This window comes from Penicillium concentricum (assembly GCF_028827145.1).
Source record: "Penicillium concentricum strain IBT 3081 chromosome Unknown utg000001l_segment0_segment0, whole genome shotgun sequence".
NCBI lineage: Eukaryota > Fungi > Ascomycota > Eurotiomycetes > Eurotiales > Aspergillaceae > Penicillium > Penicillium concentricum.
The window spans coordinates 5,753,342-5,776,522 of record NW_026622754.1 but is presented as its reverse complement, the minus strand read 5'-3'; the positions used below and the strand labels follow the sequence as shown (position 1 = coordinate 5,776,522).

The 23,181-nt window shown below is 49.1% G+C and overlaps 10 protein-coding genes across 10 annotated transcripts; 7 read left to right on the top strand and 3 right to left on the bottom strand.

Annotated features, from left to right (window-relative positions):
- Window positions 1-275: 275 nt before the first annotated feature.
- Window positions 276-2,060, bottom strand: N7517_002217 (guanosine diphosphatase; the record flags this gene model as incomplete). Its single annotated transcript, XM_056719947.1, has 3 exons — window positions 276-333; window positions 386-1,745; window positions 1,796-2,060. 3 exons carry the CDS (start codon window positions 2,058-2,060, stop codon window positions 276-278), a joined length of 1,683 nt encoding a protein of 560 aa, XP_056584082.1.
- An 823-nt stretch (window positions 2,061-2,883) lies between these two features.
- On the top strand, window positions 2,884-3,573 carry N7517_002216 (putative translation initiation factor IF3; the record flags this gene model as incomplete). The annotated part of the gene is made up of 1 exon (XM_056719946.1): window positions 2,884-3,573. One exon carries the CDS (start codon window positions 2,884-2,886, stop codon window positions 3,571-3,573), a length of 690 nt encoding a protein of 229 aa, XP_056584081.1.
- Window positions 3,574-3,940: 367 nt separating this feature from the next.
- N7517_002215 (translation elongation factor Tu) lies at window positions 3,941-5,666 on the top strand. The gene is made up of 5 exons (XM_056719945.1): window positions 3,941-4,192; window positions 4,248-4,276; window positions 4,346-4,608; window positions 4,668-5,353; window positions 5,421-5,666. Exons 1-5 carry the CDS (start codon window positions 4,030-4,032, stop codon window positions 5,600-5,602), a joined length of 1,323 nt encoding a protein of 440 aa, XP_056584080.1. The 5' UTR covers window positions 3,941-4,029; the 3' UTR covers window positions 5,603-5,666.
- Window positions 5,667-7,345: 1,679 nt separating this feature from the next.
- On the top strand, window positions 7,346-8,452 carry N7517_002214 (SGNH/GDSL hydrolase family protein; the record flags this gene model as incomplete). Its single annotated transcript, XM_056719944.1, has 5 exons — window positions 7,346-7,443; window positions 7,499-7,581; window positions 7,641-7,887; window positions 7,944-8,199; window positions 8,249-8,452. The coding sequence occupies 5 exons, from the start codon at window positions 7,346-7,348 to the stop codon at window positions 8,450-8,452; spliced, it is 888 nt and encodes a 295-aa protein (XP_056584079.1).
- Window positions 8,453-8,899: 447 nt separating this feature from the next.
- N7517_002213 (uncharacterized protein) lies at window positions 8,900-11,224 on the top strand (the record flags this gene model as incomplete). The annotated part of the gene is made up of 3 exons (XM_056719943.1): window positions 8,900-8,969; window positions 9,024-9,296; window positions 9,357-11,224. 3 exons carry the CDS (start codon window positions 8,900-8,902, stop codon window positions 11,222-11,224), a joined length of 2,211 nt encoding a protein of 736 aa, XP_056584078.1.
- Window positions 11,225-11,761: 537 nt separating this feature from the next.
- sey1 (dynamin-like GTPase SEY1) lies at window positions 11,762-14,585 on the top strand (the record flags this gene model as incomplete). Its single annotated transcript, XM_056719942.1, has 4 exons — window positions 11,762-11,910; window positions 11,979-12,428; window positions 12,488-14,232; window positions 14,287-14,585. The coding sequence occupies 4 exons, from the start codon at window positions 11,762-11,764 to the stop codon at window positions 14,583-14,585; spliced, it is 2,643 nt and encodes an 880-aa protein (XP_056584077.1).
- Window positions 14,586-15,337: 752 nt separating this feature from the next.
- Window positions 15,338-16,470, top strand: N7517_002211 (uncharacterized protein; the record flags this gene model as incomplete). The annotated part of the gene is made up of 2 exons (XM_056719941.1): window positions 15,338-15,629; window positions 15,698-16,470. The coding sequence occupies 2 exons, from the start codon at window positions 15,338-15,340 to the stop codon at window positions 16,468-16,470; spliced, it is 1,065 nt and encodes a 354-aa protein (XP_056584076.1).
- Window positions 16,471-16,811: 341 nt separating this feature from the next.
- N7517_002210 (CAZyme family GT90) lies at window positions 16,812-18,125 on the top strand (the record flags this gene model as incomplete). Its single annotated transcript, XM_056719940.1, has 2 exons — window positions 16,812-17,165; window positions 17,220-18,125. 2 exons carry the CDS (start codon window positions 16,812-16,814, stop codon window positions 18,123-18,125), a joined length of 1,260 nt encoding a protein of 419 aa, XP_056584075.1.
- A 449-nt stretch (window positions 18,126-18,574) lies between these two features.
- N7517_002209 (cation efflux family protein family) lies at window positions 18,575-20,024 on the bottom strand (the record flags this gene model as incomplete). The annotated part of the gene is made up of 2 exons (XM_056719939.1): window positions 18,575-19,645; window positions 19,710-20,024. The coding sequence occupies 2 exons, from the start codon at window positions 20,022-20,024 to the stop codon at window positions 18,575-18,577; spliced, it is 1,386 nt and encodes a 461-aa protein (XP_056584074.1).
- Window positions 20,025-21,147: 1,123 nt separating this feature from the next.
- N7517_002208 (glutamine synthetase family protein) lies at window positions 21,148-22,799 on the bottom strand (the record flags this gene model as incomplete). The annotated part of the gene is made up of 5 exons (XM_056719938.1): window positions 21,148-21,178; window positions 21,228-21,905; window positions 21,963-22,015; window positions 22,064-22,326; window positions 22,379-22,799. The coding sequence occupies 5 exons, from the start codon at window positions 22,797-22,799 to the stop codon at window positions 21,148-21,150; spliced, it is 1,446 nt and encodes a 481-aa protein (XP_056584073.1).
- Window positions 22,800-23,181: the final 382 nt, after the last annotated feature.

The window sequence follows — 23,181 nt, the reverse complement described above, 5'->3', positions numbered from 1 at the left end:
TGGGCTCTGTGTTATCATTTAGCGTTTAATGCTTTGCTTTTTCCATCTATAGAAGTGGCTCCAAACCAATTGCTGCACAAAAACACCCATACATTCGTTCCCTATGTATGCCACTCGTCAGAAATCAAGTCTAGGTAACAGGCATGGAAGAAGAAGAAAATAGTAAAACAAACACGAGCATATCGCGAATCTCTATATATGCATGAACCCATCACACACTATGACCGAATGACATTATTAAAAAGTGATAATTTTACGTTTCGCTGTCTCGTTGTTTAGACCACTTCCTTGATGCGGCAAGTCCAGCCAGATTCCTGGCTCAGAAGAGGCAAGCTGTAGCAGGTCAGTATACTGATTAGAAAGAGACGGGAAGGAGTGAACTAACCTCGCACCAAGACACCAGCCCAGCTCGTTGTTCTTGATCTTCTTGGCGATCCTGACCTCGCGGGACAGGGGCATTTCGTAACCAGTGTGCAGCAGACCCATCATGAAGCTGAGGTCCATACACCAATCCGGACGATCCCGAAGTTGCACGAGCGCATTATCCTCACCCTCGAGCTTAACGGCCTCGAAGCCCTTCCATTCGCTCTCGCCAGCACAAACAGTGGAGGTCAGCTGGTTGAGTTCATCCAGAGTGAAAGATTCCGGCATGCCAAGAGGAGCCGTGCGGTCGAAGAAATAAGAGAAGATGTACACGTCCTCTCGGGCGAAAGTCTTCGCGAGAGAGGGCTGGTGCACGCCGTTGAAAGAGCAGGGTGCAAGCTTGCAGTCGCCGCTCTTCTTCAGAATCTTCTCGGCGATACCACGGCACTGGGCGGCCATAGACTTGTCCTTCGGGCCGACCATGGTCACTTCGACTTTAGGCCCCAAGGGATGGTCAGCGGGGAATTTGAGTGTAACTGTCTTCTTCATTCCAGGGCCAATGCAGGGGTTAGAGATGGGCTGCCCAACCCAGGTCAGGTCCTTGGGGCTCTGAGCTAGCATCGCTTCCACGACGATGGTGTTCATGGCCTCGCGGGCAGACATGAGACCGTATCCTAGATGAGAGTGCTGGTATAGCTCGAATTGGCGGCCACCGAACTTAAGGTCATACTTGTGATCACCGGCGGCGAGGTGCTCCGGCATACCACCAGCCTTGCTCTGCTCGAAGGTAGGCTGGAAGACAATCTGGGTGGAGCCGCCACCCAGATCAAAGATAGCGGCCGTGGGAGTCTCATCTGGGCCACCGATCTTGCCCAACAAATAGTTCGTCGTAATCCAAGCGTAGACACCTTCGTCCGAACCATCCATGATCTGGACACCGCCCTTCTCCCTGGAGACAACGGGGAAGGGGTAGGCGGTCTCCAGGCGGTGTCTTACGGCTTCCAAAATCTTGTCGCTCATTTCAGGACCTAGAAGACGAAGTCCGGCTGTGGCCTTGACAGCAACCGGAGAGCACGACCTGTACTCCTCAGGAACCGACTTCACAGCGACATCCATAAGAGGGTCCAGACTCAGGGCTGCACCCTCGGCATCCTCTCTAAAAGAGCTGAGACCGGAGCCTCCATCCTTCTTCTTCGTTTGTTCGAACACCTCGTTCTCAAGTTCTGGGGTAGGGCCGCAGTTGTTGAATCGGTACACGTGAATCCGAGACCCAGTGCTACCGGCATCGATCATAAGAGCATACTGAATAAGAGGCTTGGACGAATCAAATGGCTTGGTGCATACTCTCGAAGTGGACGCGCCACCGCTTGAAGGTGGTTGCTCTGCCAAATAATCAGTTCTGCGAACAGTAGCGCGCAAGGGGGATACCGACCGTTGGTAAGACCCGAAGCACTTGGCTGGGATGGGGAGAGCCAGACCAAAACCATGAAGATGAAGGCAATAATTGCCCCCGTCTTCAAGTAACGCGATCTCTGGGTCTGTGCCATGTTGACGGGTTGTTTTTCGGATATTTGATTGAACTCAATAGACTGTGAGAAAGCAGATCCGTCGCTCCGGGAGATTGAGCGGTGACGGCTGGCGGAATCTATGTAGTCAGATTTGCTGTTATGGTTTTGATTGTCGACTCCAGTCGACATTCGAGCAGTTGTCGAATTATAAAGGTACAGTGACAGGTGGCGTTTGTCGCTGGCGCAAGGATAGTTGAACGATTGTATGGGGTTAAGAGTAAGAAAGAAACAAGTAAGCAACCATTGATCCCGATGTCCTCCAAAAACACCAAGCCAATCTTGTAAGAAAAAAGTGGATGGATGTAAAAGGGAAAGTTGTCAGGAGAGAAAGGAGATTCAGAGTTTCATGGTTGTGGCGCAGATGTGGCGTTGAACGCATGCATGGATTGATTGTACATAATACAAACCTCGGGGGAGAACATTATTGAACTTCCAAGATCTACATACACTAGGAATGTATGGTATAAGGCAAAACATATCTCTCTTCTATTAAGACTCACCTTCCTGCATAGTACAAAGGGTACAGCTTGCATTGTTAGCGCGTAGTACATGATTGATGGATCTATCGCCACCTGGGCAGTATATTCCGACTACCAAACTGAGGGAGAAACGTCTATTCTCCATGTATCAAGATGACTGGCTTAGACCATGTGCTGGATGCCCTTGATGTGCAGTAATGTCAGACTATTTGGTAAGTACATAGGCATCATGAATTGGCCGGAAGCATCTAAGCTTGGTATGTAGGTAGTCCCCGGGGCCGGCCAGATGGTGGTTTACAAATGTTTGTCATGTTTGCATTCGGCGTATTTGACTTCCCCGTATTAGCGACCCATCGACTGTTCAATTTAATCCCCTCTGTGTTTCATCGTTGCAAGGCATTATATTTCTCCTTCTTGGTGAGCTCGCCATCCTTCTACGGCTCCCACTGTATTACCCGCTACCAGCCGACAACATGAACCACACACGCGGTCTCCTATCATCCGCCCAGGCCCTACGTCAGATATTCACCGTGTCCGTTCGCAGCTCCAGAGTTGGCATTCTTCCATTCAGACTTCCTCAGAATGCCCCCCAGACTCGATTTTTTCAACAATCCCGCTGCCTAAAGCTTCGAGAATATCGACCCCCCGTCGAAAAGCCCCCGATAAACGAAGCTATCCGTGCGTCATTTGTCCAAGTTGTGAACGATGAAGGCGATCTCGACCCTCCGACCAGACTAGAGGATGTCCTTGAAAGCTTTGACCACGACGAGTGCTTTCTTCTCCAGGTGCAAGAAGGAGACTATGACAACCCGCCAATTTGCAAGGTCTACAATAAGAAAGAAGTGCGAGCACGTGAAAAGGCCAAAGCAAAGTCAGCTCGCGAATCTAAGGTTACATTCAAACAAATTGAGTTGAACTGGGCAATCGATGCCCATGATCTGTCACACCGCCTGAAGCAACTCTCGACCTTTTTGGAGAAAGGCCGCAGGGTAGAAATCCTATTGACCACCAAAAAGCGCAAGCGCAACCCCACAGTTGATGAGATCAAACAGGTGATGCAGAGTGTGTTGGACACAATCAGAGAGGCCGGTGGAACTCAGACCAAGGCAATGGAGGGAGAACCGGGAAAGCAACTCAAGATTACTGCACAGAAGATGAACTAGCGGAGAGGACTGGTCACATGTATATTATATCGCATTGAACTGTACAACATGGCATCAGTTGTATAGCGCTGTTTGTTATCACTGTTAAGGATATGAAAGGATATGAACTTGTTGGATCCGTACACCATGATACCTGATGTCACTCCTACATACCTCGGAAGTAGCCCTAGAGAGCTTAGACCTGAGGCCCTTCAAATTGAGATAATGTCACTGATCATCAAGAAACATCTATATATACGTTGATGTTTTATCCCCCATGTTCAACATATTCTGTCCGCAATTCGAGGCCCGTGATTGGTTGATGACTAAGCCTGCCCTGAGGATCCATCCATCCCGGAAGCCATCTTACTAAAAAATTTGGTGTTGATCTGGGCTTCTTCTCTCCCATCCTTACTCCATCTGTTTAATCTTTCCTTTTTGTTCTTGTTCCATCGTTTTTGTTTCGATTGAACCAAGATGTCGACCATCTCCCGTTCATTGAACCTCCTGGCGCGCACCAGCCGGTCCTCCCTGCTGCGTCCGACTACCGTCAACCCCGTCCACCATGTCTTCAGCAACAAGGTGACCGGCCGTGGATTGGCTACTGCTTTCGAGCGTAACAAGCCCCATGTGAACATTGGTAAGACCCTGTCTCTGGCGCATCATCCGTCCCCATGCTAAAGGTTATTTCCCAGGTACCATTGGTCACGTTGATCATGGCAAGGTAAGCTATTTGCGACTTGTTCCGATGTTTCCGCCACCCGAATATCGAATTTAACGCATACGCCCATAGACTACCCTGACTGCCGCCATCACCAAGTACCAGGCCTCCAAGGGTCTTGCCAACTTCCTCGACTATGCCTCCATTGACAAGGCCCCTGAGGAGCGCAAGCGTGGTATTACCATCTCGACTGCCCACATTGAGTTCGCAACTGAGGACCGTCACTACGCCCACGTCGACTGCCCCGGTCACGCCGATTACATTAAGAACATGATTACTGGTGCCGCCAACATGGATGGTGCCATTGTCGTCGTTGCTGCCTCCGACGGTCAGATGTACGGCCCCAGTCTAGAAAGCTAGTTTGAAGAATGTGCTGACGCAAATCACGCAATAGGCCCCAGACCCGTGAGCACTTGCTGCTTGCCCGTCAAGTCGGTGTTCAGAAGATTGTTGTGTTCGTTAACAAGGTCGACGCTGTCGACGACCCTGAGATGCTTGAGCTTGTCGAGCTTGAGATGCGTGAGTTGCTCTCCTCTTACGGATTCGAGGGTGAGGAGACTCCTATCATCTTCGGCTCTGCTCTCTGCGCCCTAGAGGGCCGCCGCCCCGATATTGGTACCGAGCAGATTGACAAGCTCATGAAGGCCGTCGACACTTGGATCCCTACCCCCGAGCGTGATATGGATAAGCCTTTCCTCATGTCCGTTGAGGAAGTCTTCTCTATTCCTGGCCGTGGTACTGTCGTCTCTGGCCGTGTCGAGCGTGGTCTCCTGAAGAAGGATACTGAGGTTGAAATTGTCGGTGCCACCGACTCCGGCAACCCCATCAAGACCAAGGTTACCGACATTGAGACCTTCAAGAAGTCCTGTGATGAGTCCCGTGCCGGTGACAACTCCGGTCTCCTGCTCCGTGGTGTCCGCCGTGAGGACATCCGCCGCGGCATGGTCGTTGCTGCCCCTAACAGCACCAAGGCCAACAAGAAGTTCCTCGTGTCCATGTACGTTTTGACCGAGGCTGAGGGTGGTCGCCGTACTGGCTTCGGTGCCAACTACCGCCCCCAAGTCTACATCCGTACTGCTGGTAAGTTCAATTTTTCCCAATCTATCTTAATATCAAATCAATACAAGGGATACTAACTATGCTCTAGATGAGGCTGGTGATCTCAGCTTCCCCGATGGCGACATGGCCAGACGTGTCCAGCCCGGTGACAACGTTGAGATGGTCCTCAAGACCCACCACCCCGTTGCTGCCGAGCCCGGTCAGCGCTTCAACATCCGTGAGGGTGGCCGCACCGTCGCCACTGGTCTGATTACTCGTATCGTCGAGTAAATGGTCCGCTCACACCCATGGTCAGACAGGCGAAGTGTCTGACCCTTGTATTATGAACCCCTTTTCTTTAACATCTTGTTTGTTTTGGCACCTTTTATTCCACAGCCCGGGAATCATCGATCAGCACGAGGGATCCGGGGGGTAAACCGGAGTTTTCGCTTGAATCTTGTTCATGTACCTCTACTGTCTTGGAGATGTAGTCGGATTTTCTTTCATTTCTCCACTCCCGTGAAAATGTATTCAGATCAAATTCTTCCTAGGCTCATATATAATTTTAGTCAATGCCCAAGTCAATGTACGATATCCCACTGCTCGACCCTGATTTGGTCTATTCCATAATAAGAACGAATTCAGAAGCTAGGTACATCAATGCTTGACTAGCATCTTGCATCCTACGCTACCGTAGGAATCGCAATTCGTCCGCCCTGTTGATACCGAAGAACGCTATATCGGTCCTTTTGACTGATTAGTGCTTTGCCCAATGCTTGATTTCCTTATCGTTTACTAATAAATACATGTACGCTGTGGATTCTCAAATACCCTGGGCGCAATCAGGCATAGACATCAATCAACCACTGTAATGAGCCTGGGCAGCTTCCCTTTTTCAGTACTCACTGGCTTATCAAACCTTCTCAGCCTCCTTATGAAGTTGTAGGATATTGCTTATCATGTGGTGGCGTAAACGGGCTGGGCCCTGTTACATATATATGTACAACAAAAGGTGGCGCAACTATGTGTGTTTGACCAGCTCCGTACTTCGTATTCAACAGCCCCGAGAAGTGCTGGCTCAATATGAAAGGCTGTATATTGAAGCAGGGATGTCATGATGTTTGCCCAAAACACTGTGCTACAGCCTACATGTACATACCTGAAATATACACTACTAAACATAAGTAGGTTGGCGCGCGGACATGATCTTCAGCTGTTCTTAACTCTTCTTCAAAAATGATGTAACTCGACTTGCTGGTATCGACACTATATATTGTATAGAGCTAGGCCTTGACAAATGCGTCAGGGAGGGGGGTTGAAGTACAAAGATTTTAGTGCTGTACGCTGTGGCACCTTGGCCTGCAGCACCTCGCTACTATATGCTGATATGCTAGCAGCTGCCAAACGCCCCAAACAGATGGATAAAATGCTAAGTTATCATAAAATACTGTTCAATATATTTACATGCCTCGAAATAGCGCTACACTAGTATAGTGTTACGGACTTCTCTCCTCCGAAGTGCGGGGGTACATAGTAAGAAGTATACTCCGCAAGCATTGGTCTCTATCTTGTACTCCGTACAGAGATCAGGGCTAATTACCTTGAAATATTGCAATGGCCAAGCGGTTTTACCAAAAGACTTGCATCCTTGAACTAGAACTTTCTAGTAATTCTTTTTAGGGATATTATAGTGATTATGAGCGTAAGGGGCGCTGAGATCTCTCATTGGATCTCCATAATTTCCTATCGTTAGGCCTTCTAGATCATACTTCATATCAATTCACTGATACGTTATCAGACTTCGCTTACACAGTTCATGTTCATACGTGTTGCTAGTAACCTCACTAAACCAATCCGGAGAAATGGAGAAATGCAACCAATATTATATTAAATATACTAGCTCCACAAACAATACCGGATAAAAGGAAACAAATCCCAAATATATATAGGGAAACGCCATGGGCACATGTATAGCGGGCTTTCCTGGAATTTTACTTATTTTCTTCGAAGACTGCGGTAATATTCTATACTACCATGAAGCATCGAGATGATCTTGGTTCTGTGGCCGGGGGTGGGCCAGTTGCTACAGCACCATTGCAAGCTCAAGATGCATCGACTTACCTTTTCACATTGTAAGATATCATTTGTGCGTTAATCGATCGGAGAGAAGCCTAATGACCTCCACAGCGGAGATTCCTACACCCAAACCGAGTTCACTGTCGATGGGACACAGCCATCTACCACAAACCCGATGGGAAACCCAACGTTAGGTGGGCACTATTCCCCTGAACAAGTAGGATTGAATCAAGAAACTCATGAAGTCAAATAGGGACCGGTACAACGAGCGGTGGGACAAATTGGGTCGGATACCTGACCACTCTATACAATGCCTCACCGGTACTCAGCTACAACTTCGCCGTTGGAGGGGCGACAATCGACAACTCTATTGTGGATACCAAGGTCAAGGATGTAACAACGCAAGTCCGGGACTTCGAGTTAGCGTATAGCAAGAAGCCTGTATCTGCACCGTGGTCTTCAGAGAGTGCGGTGTTTGGGTTCTGGATTGGAATCAATGAGTATTGCCTCTTAATACCCCCGTTGCTGGTTATGTTCTAATATTCTTAATGTGTAGTATCGGCTGGGGTCATCAGGACACCCAACCTAGTGTACTTGTGCCGAGATTAATGGCCCAGTACAAATGTCTCGTTGAGAAGATATATGCATCTGGCGGACGGAAATTCCTTTTCCTCAATGTCCCGCCGACAGATCGGAGTCCTATGATCATCAAAGAGGGGCCGGAAGCCGTCAAAACATACGCTACGTGGGTGAAAGCTTATAACAATGGCCTTGAAACAATGATCAATGACTTCAAGTCAAGCCACACTGACGTACGTTTTGATCTCTTACATTGTTTTCACAAAACTAACTTGATCGTAGACTACCATCGTTCTTTACGATACCTGGTCCTTTATGCCAAAGATTCTGGACGATCCTCAGACATATGGATTTCCGAATGCCACTTGTTTCAATGAGAATGGCATCTCCTGTATCTGGTGGAATCATTATCACCCCGGACAGAACTATCATAAACTACAGGCAGCGGATATGATACAGTACTTGCAGCCTCTCGGTGCTTGGTAGACTGAGGCGGATCGAGATGGATAGAAGTGAATTAGGGGATATCAAAAAATAGATAGAATAAATAGCATTGAGAGAAATCCTCACGGTCTTATACATATTAACTCCGTCGTACGGACTTAACGGAAGAAGCGTATTGCATCTGATTGGCCCGGACGAAATATCGCACCGATTCGGCCGAACTTTGACGGACGAAGACATCTATGAGAAGCATTCAACTGTGTGGACTCCTTTTTTGTTTATTTGAGATTACATAGGATTGATCTGAGCTTTAGAGCTAGCTTGACTCGTTAGAACTATTGCATCCCTTTCTCTGTCATCTCGTCTTGCTCGCGATATTGTTCCTCGCCACAGGATGCTGCACAACCTACAGTCACTGATCTGATCAACTCTCACAACAGATCAGTGGACATATAATCTTATCCTTGCCTTTTCGCTGTACGGGCTAAGATGGAAAACTGGACAGACCAAGGACCGGCGCGAAAGAGGATGAGAAAGGGGACCAGAAGTTGCACAGAATGTACGTGTCAAACAGTAGATTTGATATGTCTGCGCTAATGATGTTCAATTATAGGTCGGCGACGCAAGATTCGATGCACATTTCACCCCAACCGCCCGACAGTCTGTAATGAGTGTCGGTCCAGAGGTACGAAATGTGTTGATCAAGAACATACAGTTATTACCCCTCCATCATCCGGCTACCAGCGGAACTCCCAACTAGGCGAACAGCCATACAGTCTCCGCGAGCGAGTCGCGCACCTGGAGAACCTTGTCGAGGGGTTGACCAAACGACTAGACCAGCAGGACTCTCGCACTCCGCTCAGCGAGCACCATGGGACAAGTCAATGTTGGTATATCCCGGACGCGTGTGGATGGATTTCGCGTGACTGACATTATGGGGCGGAAGGTGTACAAGCCCATTCGAGGCCACTGGCTACTGAGACAGACGAACTAGGCCCGTCTAGTGACCAGATTTGCAATGCGCCGGTGCTACAACTGTTTGATAACTATATCGTGAGCCGCGAAAAGGACTCGTCGAATAATGATAAATTCGCCGGTGTTCAGGACATGTCGCCAAAGGCCGAAGCAGTGCGCGCAGAACTCATGTCTCTCCTTCCTCCCGCAGAGGATATGAATAGTATAATAAACTCGTCCTTCCATTGGTTTGTGTGGCATGATCATTTTCCAGATATGTTCGATCGACATGCCGACCGACTCGTCTTTAATGAACATTGCCACGATGCTCTAGTGGCGCCCGCCGAAGTCGCCAAGGCACTCATCTGCCTGTGTATCAGTGCGATTCATGCCCCGTCTAAGTTTGACTTTGGTACTTTAATCGTACCATTCGAGCCTCAAAAGTTCTATGAGAAATGCACTGAGACCGTGGACCGCTTAATTGTCCGTGATGATGACTTCGCCGCTACCTTGCCCGGTATAGAATGCCAGCTGTTGCTCCAAAGGGCTCACATGACTGATGGCCGGCTCCGGAAAGCTTGGCTGGTCATTCGTCGAGCAATCGAGTTTGCCCATCTAGCTGGAATGCATTTGTCCACTAAGATTCCAAGGCCAGGCGATTCTTTATATGCAAGGCGCTTGAAAATCTGGTGTTACCTGGCAACATCGGATCGATTCCTAAGTTTGATTCTTGGCCTGCCTTATGGTATCACAGATCAATTCTTTTTGCCACAGGCAGAGCAACGTCTCAAATTCAACTTATCAGCTCCTGAGGAATACCTGTTGCGCATTGGCATTATCACGGGACATATGGTTGACCGAAACCAAGACCCTTCCAAGATGACTCTCACAGCAACTTTACGATTGGATCAAGAGCTGCAGGATTCTTGGAAATCTATGCCCAGCCACTTCCAAGCCGCAGAGCCTTGCCAACACGAGAAACGGGAACACTACAATGAGAGGGTCCCGTTGCAATTCATGCTCAAGCTACTGCGTGCTATTCTCCATCTCCCATTGATGCTGCAATCCCCCCTTGAGCCTCAATTCCTTCCCTGCCACACGATCGCGATTCAATCCGCAAGAGAAGGACTCATTCTATACAAGGTCCTTCGATCCACCACCAAACCCTCTTTGTGCAAAATGATCGACTTTATGGCCTTCACGCTGTGTCTTCTTTTGATAATACACCTGCAAGGCTATTCCGAAGAGAGTCCAGATCATAGCAAAGAGCAAGACGAAGAAGACTGGGATATAGTAAAGAAGGTCGTCGAGACCCTTCATCTGGCGGCAACAGAGCTAGGAGGCTCAGTTGCTACCGAGTCTGCGAACATCCTCGGCGCCATCTACAACACCAGACATATTAAACCTGATTGGGGCTCCATATCGAGCTGCAAAATTACAGTGCCCTACTTTGGTACTATTACGGTCAGTGCAGGAAGCAAGTTCTTCAAGGGTCGCCCCCAAAGCAAGGAGCAGGCATCAAAAGTATTAGGCACAATGGGGCCAGAGGCCTCTCCCTCGGTACAATGCCCTAGTCAGCTCTATACTACGCCGATGTCTGACCCTGAAGGTGCATCAGGTACCAACACTGACGCCTTGAATGGTGCTTCCATCACACCCACGATGGCGCCTGGATATCCAGACGAGTCATGGCTTCCGAGAAGTGAAACAGTGACAAATCCATATGCTGGCCTGGAGTTCAACGCGTTTAGTGGACTGTTCGATGATTTCGGGCAGTATATGTGGCCAAACCGCAGTGTTGACCTCGGACTTGATCAGGGCTGGAATCTAAATTGGTCAGATGGTGTGCCACCACCATGAATTCAGATACTCTTGTGACTTGACTTCACTGTCTCAAATCCGTACACGGTGTAGATTAGAACAGTTGAGAATATACATATCCTGTGGAGGGAAATGCAATTTCTATCATTTGATTGCATGATCGGGGGCACTGGATCTGTTGACAAACACGGGTCAGATCCAAATAGCCAAGTGGTATTGGTTTCCTGAAATGTCAATATTATTAAATAATATCTCAATATGTTGATAAAACGTAGAATAGATTAAAACAAAAACAAGAAACCAAGTCCAGAGTGGTCTAAAAAGTGACGTTACCGGGGTTAAAGGGGTTTATGTAAGACTGTTTCCCCAGCATCGACCTCGGGAGTTGATCATCTTAATGAACCCGTGAAACGACCGTGTGATCCCTAAATTCTTCCCATTTCTTCCATTTGATTAGTCTGTTGCTTTTTCCAGTTGCATGGTCCTCTAGATCCTAGTATATCTTTGCTCTTTCAACTCGCTGTTGCCACAACACCTCCCCCTCCCCCAAAATACACAGAGCAGAGGAAGATAAACATGACTGAACGACGCCCCTCGGGCTTGGAAAGGAGTCCAACTGCGCCGCCGATTCTCTCAAATGGCCACTTTGCTTCGATCGGCGCCGAAGGCGATGCTGCTTCTTATGAGCATGGCGTGCAGGTGATTGATGAGAATAAGGAGTTCAAGTACGGCAACCTCCCTTTGCTATGGTTCATCCATTTATAAAGCTTCGAAGCTGATCGCATCACTCTAGTCCCAACCTGTCCAAATATTTGTCCCTTGAGAACGTCACGTCGGCTGGTTTCAACTACCATCTCATCTCCGTGTTTGGTTCGCAATCCACCGGAAAGTCCACACTGCTCAATCACCTGTTCGGTACCGAGTTCTCCGTGATGTCAGAGCTGGAAAGAAGGCAAACGACAAAGGGTATCTGGCTGTCGAACAACAAGAAGCAGGGCGCACCTGGCGCAGCGGAGCGCATGGCGGATAACATCTTGGTCATGGACGTGGAGGGAACTGATGGTCGCGAGAGAGGTGAGGATCAGGACTTCGAGCGCAAGAGTGCGCTTTTTGCGCTTGCGACGAGTGAGGTCCTCATTGTCAACATCTGGGAACACCAGGTGGGGTTGTATCAAGGAGCCAACATGGGGTTGTTGAAGACCGTGTTCGAAGTTAACTTACAGCTGTTCCTAAAGGATAAACAGTATGTATCATTGTGATCGTCCCCTTCTCTATGCGTTTTGGATGCTAATCTCTCTATAGTACCACCCACCGGTCCCTCCTATTCTTCGTCATTCGTGATTTCATCGGCAACACACCACTCAAGAACCTGCAGAAGACCTTATTGGAAGACCTCTCCCGTCTCTGGGACACTATATCGAAACCTGCGGGCTTGGAGAAGTCGACGATTCACGACTACTTTGATTTCCAATTCTATGGACTGCCGCACAAGGGTTATCAGCCTGAGCAGTTTGTGACTGAGGCAAAGAAGCTTGGCCTACGTTTCCGTGAAGGTCACCGAGACCCAAAGAGGGATGCGCTCAAGGGCGAGTTCTCGGAAGGAGGAGTCTTCCTACCTGAGTATCATCGCCGTATCCCAGCCGATGGATTCTCACATTATGCGGAGGGAATTTGGGATCAAATTGTCAACAACAAGGACTTGGATTTGCCCACACAGCAGGAATTGCTTGCCCAATTCCGTTGTGACGAAATCTTGCGCGAGGTAATGATCGGCTTCGATGAGGCGATCGTCGCATTTGAAGATAAGCAGGCCGAATCAGTGCGTCTTGGTGCGCCTGAAGTCTTAGGGGGACTTGGCGTTGCCATGCGTGCTGCGCGCGTCAAGACCCTAAAGAGCTTTGAGACGGAAGCCAGCCGATACCACAAGGGTGTTTACCAACGGAAAAGCGCTGAGCTCCAGGGCAAGGTCGACACACGCCTCAAGGCACTTTTCCACGGCCAGCTATCTGCAGCTCACAAGTCTGGAATTCGCGACTTCAGTGATTCGGTCACCGCTGCTGTGAAGGATGGCCAGAAGAAGGGCGCTAACTACGAGTTCGCCGAAATCGTCACAAAGGAGGCCCAGTCTTCGTTGGATAAGTTCGAGGAGGTTGCGCGCTCCACATTGGTGGATGGAGCTTCCTGGAGCAACTACAAGCAAGAGCTATCTTTGTATAAGAAAGAATTGGATGAGGTCAGCGCCCGACTACGCCGAGATGAAATGAGACGGCTGGCTACCCGCGTCGAGCGGTGGGTTCAATCTCGTCTGGGTGAATCTGTTGGCCTCGAGTTTAATGCCCTCGGGTCTGGAAGAGCTGGCGGTGGTGCCCCCGAGAACGGGGAGAAGCCTGCCGAAAAAGACTTCTGGGATCGGATCTGGAACTTGTTTGAAGATACTGTTCTTGACGCTGAACGGAGATTCACGGACCGTGCGAGCAGCTTCGATGCTAGCATTGATGAAGTCGATGTTGGCCTTTGGCGACTGCGCCGCAAATCTTGGGGTGTTCTCCGCGCCAAGATTGAAGAGGAGATGATTGAGGGCAACTTGCTCCTCAAACTTCGGGAGAACTTCGAGGACAAGTTCCGCTATGACGAAGCTGGTGTGCCACGCATTTGGCGCCCAACTGATGACATCGAGGGCATTTACACCCGTGCTCGCGAGTCCACCTTGACGCTGATTCCTCTTCTGTCTCGTTTCCGCCTGGACAGGACTGGTGGCCCACCCCCGCTTGACCGATGGATTGGACACACCCCAAGCACTGCGACATCTGCGGATGAGGAGGATCTGGCCCCCATCGGGGGTGTGGACGAACACGAGGGCAAGAGTTTGGAAGAAGAGATGACAATTCTTAGCGATACGAAGCGCCAAGAGCTCACTATACGATTTAAGAAGACCGCAGACGGTGTCTATGTTGAGGCCAAGCGGAGTGCCATCGGCGGTATGACACAGGTCCCCTTGTATTTCTACGGTTTGTTGCTGGCTCTAGGCTGGAACGAAATCTGGGCTGGTAAGTTTTTATTGATGAATCCTTCATTTTCGCATTTACTAATATACTGCACAGTCTTGCGCAACCCGGCTTACTTTATTCTGCTATTTGTGTGTGCTATTGCCGCATACATCACATATCACCTCAACCTGTGGGGTCCCATGCTGAAGATGACCGAGGCCGCCTCCCAGCAAGCTCTGGTAGAAGGCAAGCGCCGCCTGCGCGAGTTCCTCGAATCCTCCGACACTGGTCGGCAGGCGATTGCTATGTCGGCTGGGGAGCGTGCTGGATCTTCAGACCGAAAGGAAGAGTATGAGATGTCGGATATGCAGAAGGGTGGCTCAAGCGCTAATGACGACCTGGATGACATGTAAATTTGCTTTTTTGCTGTGCTCTTCTGGCGATCCTGTATCCTGTACTTTACTTTACTTACTGTAGCTTCTATATGCATACTAGTACAACATGGACTTTTTGACTACAATATCATTGCCTACAACAGGACAGGACATGCGGTGTTGATACCAACTCCACTTCTCCATTTAGACAACATAGAGATGGCGACTACACAATATCATAGTATACGCCTAGTGCTCTTGTCGACGAGAGACGGTATGCTACGAACGGTCTGAGGTGGGCGTTCTAGGATAGGAATTTGAAGGAGGTCAAAAGCGAAGGGGGGGGGGGGGGGGATTATACTCGCAGGTGGAGACAACGCGCCTTCCAGAAAGAGAAAAGATGATTACAATTACCTCATTAGAATAGGGAAGGAACGACCGAAGACGCTTCCTGGATACCGAGGAAGCGGTGATAGGGCCTGGTACATCCAATGGGCCTTGACATGCTTCCAATTTGCATCAGAACTCAACTTCTACATCACCTTTCTTAGTACAAATGTAGTTAACACTTGACGGGTCTGTTGTCATCCTGCTTTGATGGGCTCATACTCATACCCTACACTCAAACACTGCACAAGTCCACACAAAACACATCTATTGAGTATTCAGTTTCGACTAAATTGGCATTGAGCTCTGCGGCTCTCTCATTGTGGGGGGTCATACGTCAAAAGGGACCGGACTTCCTCCGAGGTGAGGGGTATATTCAACCATTCGTTGGTCGCTCTTGCTACATGAATCACATAGCTTGTGTTCTTCCTAGCATTGAAAGTTCAGCTAATCTGCTTCTCCGATCCCCCCCCCCCCCCCCCCGAACCATGTCTGGCATTCCCAATCTCCCAGAGACATACGATGATCTCCCCGACAAGCGTCGCTTCTGGTCTGGGACCGCAGGGTCAGAAGAGGAAGGGCTGGGAATGCTCCGCCTTTTAACGCCCGACATAGTTGCTCAAGCCGCACGAACACAAATCCAGACCGGCGAGCGAGTATGCTTAAACTGGAATATGGAGAATTTGAGCCCACCAGGTAAAACAAGGGCACCTAATTGTCGATAAACTATAAAAGATCTTAAGACTCACGACTTGAGAAACTAGGGTTCGGCCGCAAGCCATTCGAGCACCGAGTTAAATGGGTCGCTGAGGGCGTCGCCTTCGACGACGAGTACCACTTCAACCCACAGCAATCATCCCAGTGGGACGGCCTCCGGCACCACAATGCGCCAGCACCGACACCAGAAGATCAAGATCGACGTCTTTTCTATGGCGGCACGACCGCAGAGGAAATTCTAGATGAGAATTCGTCACGGATTGGCATTGGATTTTGGGCGAAGAAGGGCATTGCCGGGCGTGGCGTGCTAGTCGACTACGTCTCCTACGCGGAGAAGAAAGGCCTCAGTGTAAACGCGCTGAGTCGGCAGATGATCTCACTAGATGAGGTACAGGAGATCGCGCGCGAATGCAACATCAAATTCCAGAAGGGCGATGTCTTTTTCTTACGGGTTGGCTTGCCTAAGACGTGGGAGCAGATGTCGGCCGAGGACCGGGTGGCTTATAGTCAGCAGGGAATGCCGCAGCATGCTGGAATCGAACAGAGTGAGCGGGTGCTGCGCTTTATATGGGATAATCATTTTGCGGCTGTTGCGTCTGATGCTGTTAGTTTCGAGGTTTACCCGCCGCTGAACCCCGAGTTTGATTTGCATCATCATTTGCTGGCTGGGTGGGGTGTTCCTATTGGGGAGATGTTTGATTTGGATGAGTTGGCTGCAACGTGCAAGCGGTTAGGTCGCTGGAGTTTCTTTATCTCGAGTAGCCCGTTGAACTGCTCCCGGGGAGTTTCTAGTCCGCCCAACTGCATGGCTATTTTCTAGGAATATCCCAAGGCTTGTATATATTCCTGGCAATACATCGAACAACCCATACCACGTGGTCCCAAACACTAGTAACTCACTAGACACTAGACACCTAGATTACAAGGCCACAATTTTATATGGCGCACTTTCTCCTTTTTTTTTTTTGCTTAGAAAGCACTTTCATTTTAATGAATTTCCAAATCCAGTTGTCTCGACAACTTCGAAATTCTCATTCCTTTTGAGATATGACGAAATGAGGCTATCCCGAAAGTCTAAATATCGTGCCCTAGCCTTATCAACATCATTTTTTCCCTTTAAAGGGGCGTCCTGCTATCTAACATTTTTATTTTTCTCCCGGTATGCCGACCACAATCAAACGGTTGGCGGGTCTTCTGCCCTGCATCCTCCTAGTTATAGGGCTCTATATTTACTATCAACCTGAACCACGACCACTCACCCACAACGGAGTACTTGACAAATTTCCTGCTAAAAAGCCAAACAGAGAGCAGTTATTTGATGGCTCCTGGGATTATCAGCGCGATAGGGATAACCTGATGCTCACGCAAGTCCAATGTGACCAGGCATTTCCCGATCTATACGCCGAACTTGATCGCGCCAGGGACGATCGCAAATCTCGTCCGATATCTCTCAAGGAACTGGATGCGATCCCAGCCCGAAATGGATATATTCGAGCTATGATATATGACCAACAGGTAAATAACATGATCATTTTGTGGATTATTCAAGTAGTGCTAAGCATGGTTTAGTTGTATGTAATCGACAAGGAAGGCTCCATTTGGTCCCGAGAAAAAGCTACACTGTCTGCGATAAACCGAGCGATCCTTTCATCGCCGGAGCCGCTCCCCAATATTGAATTCGTTTTCAATACAGACGACTCGGTCGATGAATTGCCCCTTTGGGGATATGCCCGTCGCGCAAAAGACAAGTCTATATGGTTGATCCCGGATTTTGGACACTGGTCCTGGCCGGAGACAAAAGCCGGGTCTACACGCGAAGTGCAAGCCAAAGCTGAATGGGCGGAAGAAGAAGGGCTGGCCTGGAGCAATAAAACGGCCAAGCTGCTCTGGCGCGGAGTGCCCAACATGGGCCCAACAATCCGGAATAAGCTTATCCAGGTGACGAAAGACAAGTCCTGGGCGGATGTGAAGGCCCTTGTGTGGAACGACAAGGACAGTTTGAAAAATGACTACAAGACTATGCCGCAGCACTGCGAGTATCAATATGTTGCGCAGACAGAAGGGAATACGTACTCTGGTCGTCTGAAGTATCTCCAGAGTTGCAGGAGCGTGGTTGTCTCGCACGAGTTGGAGTGGGTCCAGCATTACTATCATCTCATGAAGTCCTCAGGACCCGAGCAAAACTTTGTTCAGGTGAGGCGTGACTGGTCAGATCTGGAGCGACAAATGCAGCATCTTTTGTCTCACGATGATGAGGCCAGACGGATTGCGGACAACAGCATTCGAACTTTCCGCGAGAGGTATCTCAGTCCTGCGGCGGAGGTGTGCTACTGGCGTCGGTTGATGCGGGAGTGGAAGAGCATCATTGATTTCGAGCCTGAATTCTTCAAAATGGTGGATGGGAAGAAGGTTTGGAGAGGCATTTCCGTGGAGAGTTTCTTGTTGATGGGAGAGGTGGAGTATGATCCCCGGTGAAAGAAACAAGGTCGTATCTCCAACCATATTCTCAGACCTATAGGTACATAATAGACAGAAGAAGAGGAAGAAGGAGCAGTACATAGTCCAAGAAGGAGTGAGACTATGGTCTACTGTGGTCCCAAGGGAACGAACCTAGGACATTTGCCTCATTACAGAAACATATACACCAACCGGCTATACTAGATCATATCTGATTTATGCATCTTTCGTCTCTCGGAACAGACACCAAGAATGGGTCGTGCTTGAATGAAATGGTACTCGGTATCTTACCGTGAATATAATATGGAGGATGCACAAACCGAGCCTAAGAGGAATATCACGAGGCTTGCGTTTTGGTTCTTACGTGTTACTGCATCTATGTTGGTTATGACGTAAAAAAAGTTCATATTATACAGGGGTATCCCGTAGAATGAATAAGACTTATGAACAGGTCAACAGTGAAGACATCATGCACGCTCAATCGTAAATTGCAAAGAAACCTCCCATCTTTGACTCCCGGTGCCATACCCGCCACCCAGCCTGTTGCGAATCAAGCTGGAGATCTTCTCCCGTAGCCGGGCAAGATTGTCCTCAGAACCAGTGACTCGTAGCTTGAGGTTTGCCATACATAGCCCATAATGGACCTGCCAGAATCGAGCGTCATCAATCCCGAACACAGAAGGGTCGGCTTCAATATCCTTGATGACATCAGAAACTCCTTGGCCGGAGTAGGACATGAGAAGCATGGAGCCTAGAGTCTTGACTAAGCGAGTTCCTAGGAAGCACATTGAGAAGGCAATGGTTCCAGACAGGAGCTTATCGAGCCAGTCGTAGATGCGGATTGAGACCAGAGGTAAAAGCAGCAGCAAAGTTGAACAAGAGAGAGTGAGGAAGTGAGACGGGTTGCTCAAGACCGACGGAAGAGACTGGATGTACCCAAATCGCATAGCCTTCCCAATTCGAGCGTGGTTCTTGAGACCAATTGCCGACACAAGCGTCGACGAAATAGCTAGAACTGCAGTCACATCCACGCTACCCAGAGATACCCGATCATGCTCATGCGGGCGATGAGGCTCATGACCAGACTTCTCGAGGAAATGTTGCAGATTGTGGGAGATAAGATCCATCCCCATAAACAAAAGAAGTACAGCCATCGCAAACCCGGCTAGAACTTCTGCACGTTCAAGGCCGAACGGGTGGCGGATAGTCGATCGCTTCCAGACTTCAAAATTGCCCAGCACATCAACCGCAACACACAGGAGAGCGCCAAGTGAATCAAACAGAATCAGATGCGACAATGCTGTCATGGCAAGGGACCCATGCGCGGTCCAGAGTGTGTATGCCGCAATGAACATATGACAGAGACTCCACCAGAAGCGGGTCTTTTGGTCCTTTGACATGCTAGATCGGCATTCTTTCAGTGTTGGCATAGGTAGGGAGTTCGGAAGGGCTAGGGGCGCGCGAGGAGGAGGCTCGAGGAAGATCTGATGCGATATGCTACTGTGTTTGTACTTGTGGCCACGACGTTGTCCCATGTTCTAAAACACGAGGGAACAAGTTAGCATCACTGCCATCACAAGTCATCGACGCGGTTCAACTCACCGATTTGATCACTGGGCTCTTCGCCATAACAGTAGTATTGAAATTGAATGGCCCCGTAGGGGACGAGTCGTTAGGGCCATTTTCGATCGGTGTCTCTGCATCTTCAGGCGAGGTTGCCAGGTTGAAAGAGGACTTCGTTGGGCTTAGGGTATCTCTGCTTTCATCATCCATAATACCCTTCGGAAAGGAAGCCTTGAGCGGCGATAGGGCATTGCGATCGATAGGGATCCCTGAGTTAATCTGGGAGGCATATTCGTCATCCGCTGGCGGAGTGGGGGTGCGCGGCGGAAGAGGAAGAGGAAGGTTCGAAGCCATTGCGCTGGCTTTGCGAACAGAATGCCTTTATGAATTGATGGTTATGAACACATTAGGTTGAGGCTGGGGGATATCAACCCCCCGGACGAGCCCCGGTGTTTCTGCCGATCATCACGTGGGCGGCCTCAAGGTACCCTAAAACCTAAAAGCCTTAGCGCATTCCTGCCGTATCTATAGCCTCTTGAATTAGGGATTGAATGTATGAGGGTCGGTTCATGGGTATTATTTGTACAAAAAGGGTCCCGGGGTGGTATCATCAGCTTGTTCCCGGGCTTAAATCTTATCCAATAAAGATCTGAGACCTGCAGGATCATGCACAAGTACGACAGACTGCATTAAGGGAAGATTAACTTGGCGGCCAGTTAGGGAATATTATAATACAAGTGTCCAAGGCCCAATCTTGGATAATCAGGTCATCCATGTTAAATCTCGGTACCGGCTTCTCGCCTTGTCAACGTCGTCGAATCCCTAGGCCTAATTCAACTTCAAGACGAACACTCTGGCGTCCCCATAAGTGAAGCGTTTGGAAAAGGCCAGCCACGCCCACTTGGAAAGCTAGATTATTAACCTTCCAAATGGGAGATTGTCTATACAATAATTTTCGATTTTCTTCCACGCTATACATGAGGTCCAGTCCGCAAGTTCGTAGGGGATAAGGATTTCGTACTCTAGTTCGTGGATCCGGGATCGCTGAATAGAACGATCGTCAGATGTGAGCTGGCGAAATTATATCAAGGGAATAATTCCGGGTTGTCCCTCTTCTTTATGTTGATCGTCGCTATACACGACTAGGTTGGAGTAGATCAAGGTGTTTCCAGGGGGTCTTTTCAATGGTTATATTTGAATGTAGGGAAGGGTATTCAAAGCCGAAGCAAAAGGTAAAGGAGACAATACCAAAAATAGAGAGAGAAACAAGGAAAAAGAAGAGAACGAAAAGGTTCTTACGGATTATAATTGCGGACTTGGCGCAGTCGTTTAACCACATGGGCTCCAGACACTAGCTTAGGTTGATAAAGACACAGAGTGCACTAGAACAATATATATCAAGTGGTAAGAGAATCTCTATAATTAGTATCTCTAGATGAATACCCGGTCAATTTGCTTCAAAACGCTTAGCAATGATTTACACTATTTCAATATATCGCTTGAACTCCCTATAATTGAGTTAGCCTTGCATCCATAAGCACAATACTTTCGACTTACCAATCAGTCACAGCCTCTCTCCAAAGACCCAATTCGTGCTGTCTTGTGGCTGTGAAGAAATCTACGAACTCCGACCCCAGAACCTCCCGTGCAATGCTTCCTGGAGCCGAGAACCGGTCCAAGGCCTTGTCCAAAGTATTGGGCAGAAGCTCTGGACGCTCCCCGGGCGTGCATGCGGACATAGGTGGGACCTTGATCTCAAGTTTCTTCTGTACACCCCTCCAGCCTGCTGCAAGGATGACACTCAGCGCATAATGGGGATGTAAATCAGCCCCAGGGATGCGAATTTCCATACGTGTGGCACCTGGCTTGCATACTGGTGGAGTGATGAGACGGATTGAGGCAATCCGGTCCTCGAGTCCCCAGCTAATGTGCACTGGTGCCCAGTAGTTCTCAATGAGGCGCTTGTATGAGTTCACAGTCGGCGCAAATAGTGGCATGATATCTGGCAGAGCTTCCAGAAGCCCGGCGAGGAAATGACGTCCTGTATCAGAGAGGTGTGCGATGTCTGACCATTGAGGGTTTGCCTCGGGTGTCTCTCTTGCAAACAGGTTCTTCCCATCCCTGTCGGCGAGTGAGATGTGGATGTGCCCGGAGCTGCCTGGCATTCCTTGCATGGGCTTAGCCATAAAGCATGGTGTTACGCCGTGGTCGACACCCAGGGATTTGGTTAAAAGTCTGTCCACTTGTTAGCTCTGGAAGCAACAGATTGTTTGCGGTATTTGCGGCACCCACTTGAACAATGCCACTTTGTCTGCCATTTCACTAATCTCGGAAACCATCAAGGCCTATGCAAAGTATCAGAGTAGTTCAAATGACCTGGATGGATGTCATACTGCTTCATACACACCGGGCCCGCCCTCAGTGTGCCATCCTTCAATGCCGCAGTTGATTTGTGCGCAAGTATTGAAAATATCGTAGAAGTACTTCTTGTTGGCAACCGGTCGCGTTGAGCTATAGCAGAACATGCCAGCTGTAATTGGCCGCAGGGCACTGGGGGCATTTTTCTCTAGGAAAGTAGCAAGGTTGGGATGCTGGGAGCCTGCACTGCCGTATCCGTCTTCGGAAGGAGTCTGGAAATTCATAAATTCAAGTTCGACTGCCTGGTATCAGCCTTTGAGATCCTCCCGCCATATTTCTCCGTAACTTACCTCCAGCCAAAGCATGAAGTCCCTCTCCCGCAAGCTTATCACACAGACTCCTTAACATACTCCTCCCATCCGCCGAAACCGGGCGTGTATCGTCAAGAAATCGTACTAGGAAGAAAGGAATGTTGTCTTCCCACGGCAGACGGCGGAACGAGTTTAGATCTGGAACAGCCAGGAAGTCTGCGTATCCTGATTCCGGGGGTGCGACACGTGCATCGGTTGTCCATAGCATATCGTGCATATCCCAACCGAAAAGAGCTGAGCTGAAGCCGAATCCCTTTTCTGCAATTCCAAGGAACTTCTCCTTGGCCATGACCTTGCCACGAAGTACACCATCGCTGTCGATACCGGCGACTTTGACCTTGATGTCGTCGGCGAGAAGTTTGGGGAGTGATTCGACAGTGATCATGGTGGGCGTAGTCATTTTGAGAAGATTTCAACAAAAGCAGCAGGACTAACCGAGTCCAACAGTTTAAATTGAAAGAGACATTTCGCCGGCCCCTGTGACTTTATACAATTGCGTAGTGGGCTGTGAGGTTGCGGGTCCAACATGTGGTCAACATTAATGCCGCGCCGCAGCTCAGGCCAAAAATAATCCCGCGCGGTTTAGACCATAGCGCGCAATTTTCCAGACAAAACAATGTCATCGGCGAAGCTATCGGATGCTCTCACGGAGATGCTCCGCGCTCCGTGGTGTGGGGTTCCGCACTCTATAGGCAGCGCGCTTATTCTTGTGATAAAAACTTGAGATTAAATATTAACCTGATGGGCTTATTGTTCATTGTGAATCTAAAGCGGAAGTACAC